Genomic DNA, 2184 nt, shown 5'->3' on the forward strand with positions numbered 1-2184 from the left:
ACAGCCGCCGAGGTCGTGTTCACCGTCCGGTCGTGGGCCCCGACGTCGATCATGATCTCAAACGTACAATTTCCCTGCGACGGATCGGTCGTCGTCGTGGTCGACAGATTGTTAAAATTACAAGCCCCCTTCTGCTGGTTAAAGGTCTGATATAACTGATTGAACGCATACGATACGTTGCTCCTAGCATCGAGCCCACTGCACGACGACCCGAGCCAGGCTCGTGCCAGTCCGCACTACGTGCACGCGTAGTTGACGCTATTCCGCAATGTTTGTGTCCGCAATGCTCGGCCGCTGGCGCGAGGACGCACACTGTTTGGCTATAGTATTTGACACCCCTTATTGGCCGCCACCTAGAGTCTGGTGTTGGTAATGCTCAACGGATACTTGACCGTGCCCACTGCACTAGTAAAAAATCCCCCAGTGCCGTTCAAATTCCCCGCGTGCGACGCTCTTCCGCATCCTCATCGATCAATCCAAAAAATAAAATCAGGCGGGCGATCGAATTTGCGGGGCCTTCCTTTACCTTGGCTGATCCTGTCCAGTAAACCCTGGTTAAATTTTCGCGCGTACGCGATGTTGGCATTGGCATCGCCGTCCGTAGGCCAACCGATTTCTCCGACGATGATGGTCATATTTGAGAACCCGTTCCTTTCCAGCGCGGAAACGAGGGTGTCGTAGTTCGCATCGAAGACGTTGGTGTAGGAAACGGAGCCGTCGACAACAGGGTTTGCTGTGCCGGAGAAAAAGGCGTAGTCGATGGGGAAGTGGGGGTCGGCGTAGAGGCTGAGGAAAGGGTAGATGTTGATCATGATCGGGGCGCCATTGTTTTGGAGGAATTTGATGATTTGGATCATGAGCGTGTGGATGTCGGAGCGGAAGTCGCCAGAGGAAGGGAGGCCGTTGGAGGAATCGTAGACGTCGGCGTTGAGAGGGACGGTGACCTTTACTTGGCGGCCGAGGCCGGCCTTGATGATGGCGGCCTCTATGTTTTGGAGGGCCGGAAATGTTGTTTGTTGGAACATTCCTTTGTACGTCTTCAAGAAAGGTTCATTGCCAACGGCTACGTATCTGAGATGAAGAGTTTTTACAAATTATATTTAAAAATGAAACCGAATCAGATTTAAAAATGATTATATTATATTATTATATTAATAAAAAAATGCAACCACTATCAGACCATCTTCAACGGCAAGGCAAAAATTGTCTTTCTCTCTCCTTCCACCTCACTTTATTCTCCCTCCACATCATTTGCCTTTTTCAATTGCCTTTCAATTCCACAACTAATTTTTCAAAAAGTTTTTTACTTTATCTTTCCTCCACATCACTCAATCATGATAATTAAGTAAAAAATTAAGTTTTATTTGCTTTGTCCAAATAACACAAACTCAAGCTCTATTAATAGATCTTGAAAAATAATAAATAGTGGTGAAAAAATAAAAAATTAATTTCGAGTAATTATTGATCAAAACAGTCATTTAAAAACAAGGTGAGAATAATTGTAAAAACTTTATGACACGCGGGGCCCAACAAGAAATTTAACACAAAGGCAAAATTTGCCTTCCATTGTCTTTCTCTCTCCAACTTTTTCATTTGCCTTTCAATTTGCCTTGCTATTGGATGTAATAATTTTTGAGTTGCCTTGCCATTGCACTTGGTCTCACGAGTTTGTTTTGGATATATACAAATTGATGGTGAGCCAGGCTCAACTTTAACCTGAAACCTATAACTAGTATATATTGATTTTAAAATTCTATTTTAAATCCATAACTCTTTCGATTATTATTGGATCGAACGTGGGAGTACACTCACACATGAATACTCAAAACGGTTTATCCTAAATACCTCTGCATACCTTATGTCAACACCGTATTTAGAGATGAAAGTAGACACATTTTGCATAACCCACTTCTCGGCCACCGTCACACTGCTCGCCAACGGAGCCAAGAATTCGTTGGGTATTCCAAGCATGACTTGAATCCCAGACCTCCCGAGCGCCTTGAGCACCCAAGGTTCGGCCTCAAACAACTTCACCTTATCGAAACCATTATCCTTGAGGAGCCTCACAACGATATCTGGTGGCAACGGATGCGACGCTACCGTACCCCAATTCACTCCCAGCCCGTCAGCTCGAAGAAAAAAGAGGAGGAGGAAGAAGAAGGCGAAAAGAGAACGAGGAGAGAG

At 45.1% G+C, this 2184-nt stretch overlaps 1 protein-coding gene across 1 annotated transcript; it reads right to left on the reverse strand.

Annotated features, from left to right (window-relative positions):
• Positions 406 to 2090, reverse strand: LOC109834890 (glucan endo-1,3-beta-glucosidase 5-like). Its single transcript, XM_020402908.1, is given in 4 exon segments — positions 406 to 456; positions 458 to 490; positions 492 to 1071; positions 1856 to 2090. Coding segments are annotated over 4 exon segments (780 nt in total). The 5' UTR covers positions 1972 to 2090.

Source organism: Asparagus officinalis, chromosome 3, assembly GCF_001876935.1.
Source record: "Asparagus officinalis chromosome 3, Aspof.V1, whole genome shotgun sequence".
In the NCBI taxonomy this organism is placed as follows: domain Eukaryota; kingdom Viridiplantae; phylum Streptophyta; class Magnoliopsida; order Asparagales; family Asparagaceae; genus Asparagus; species Asparagus officinalis.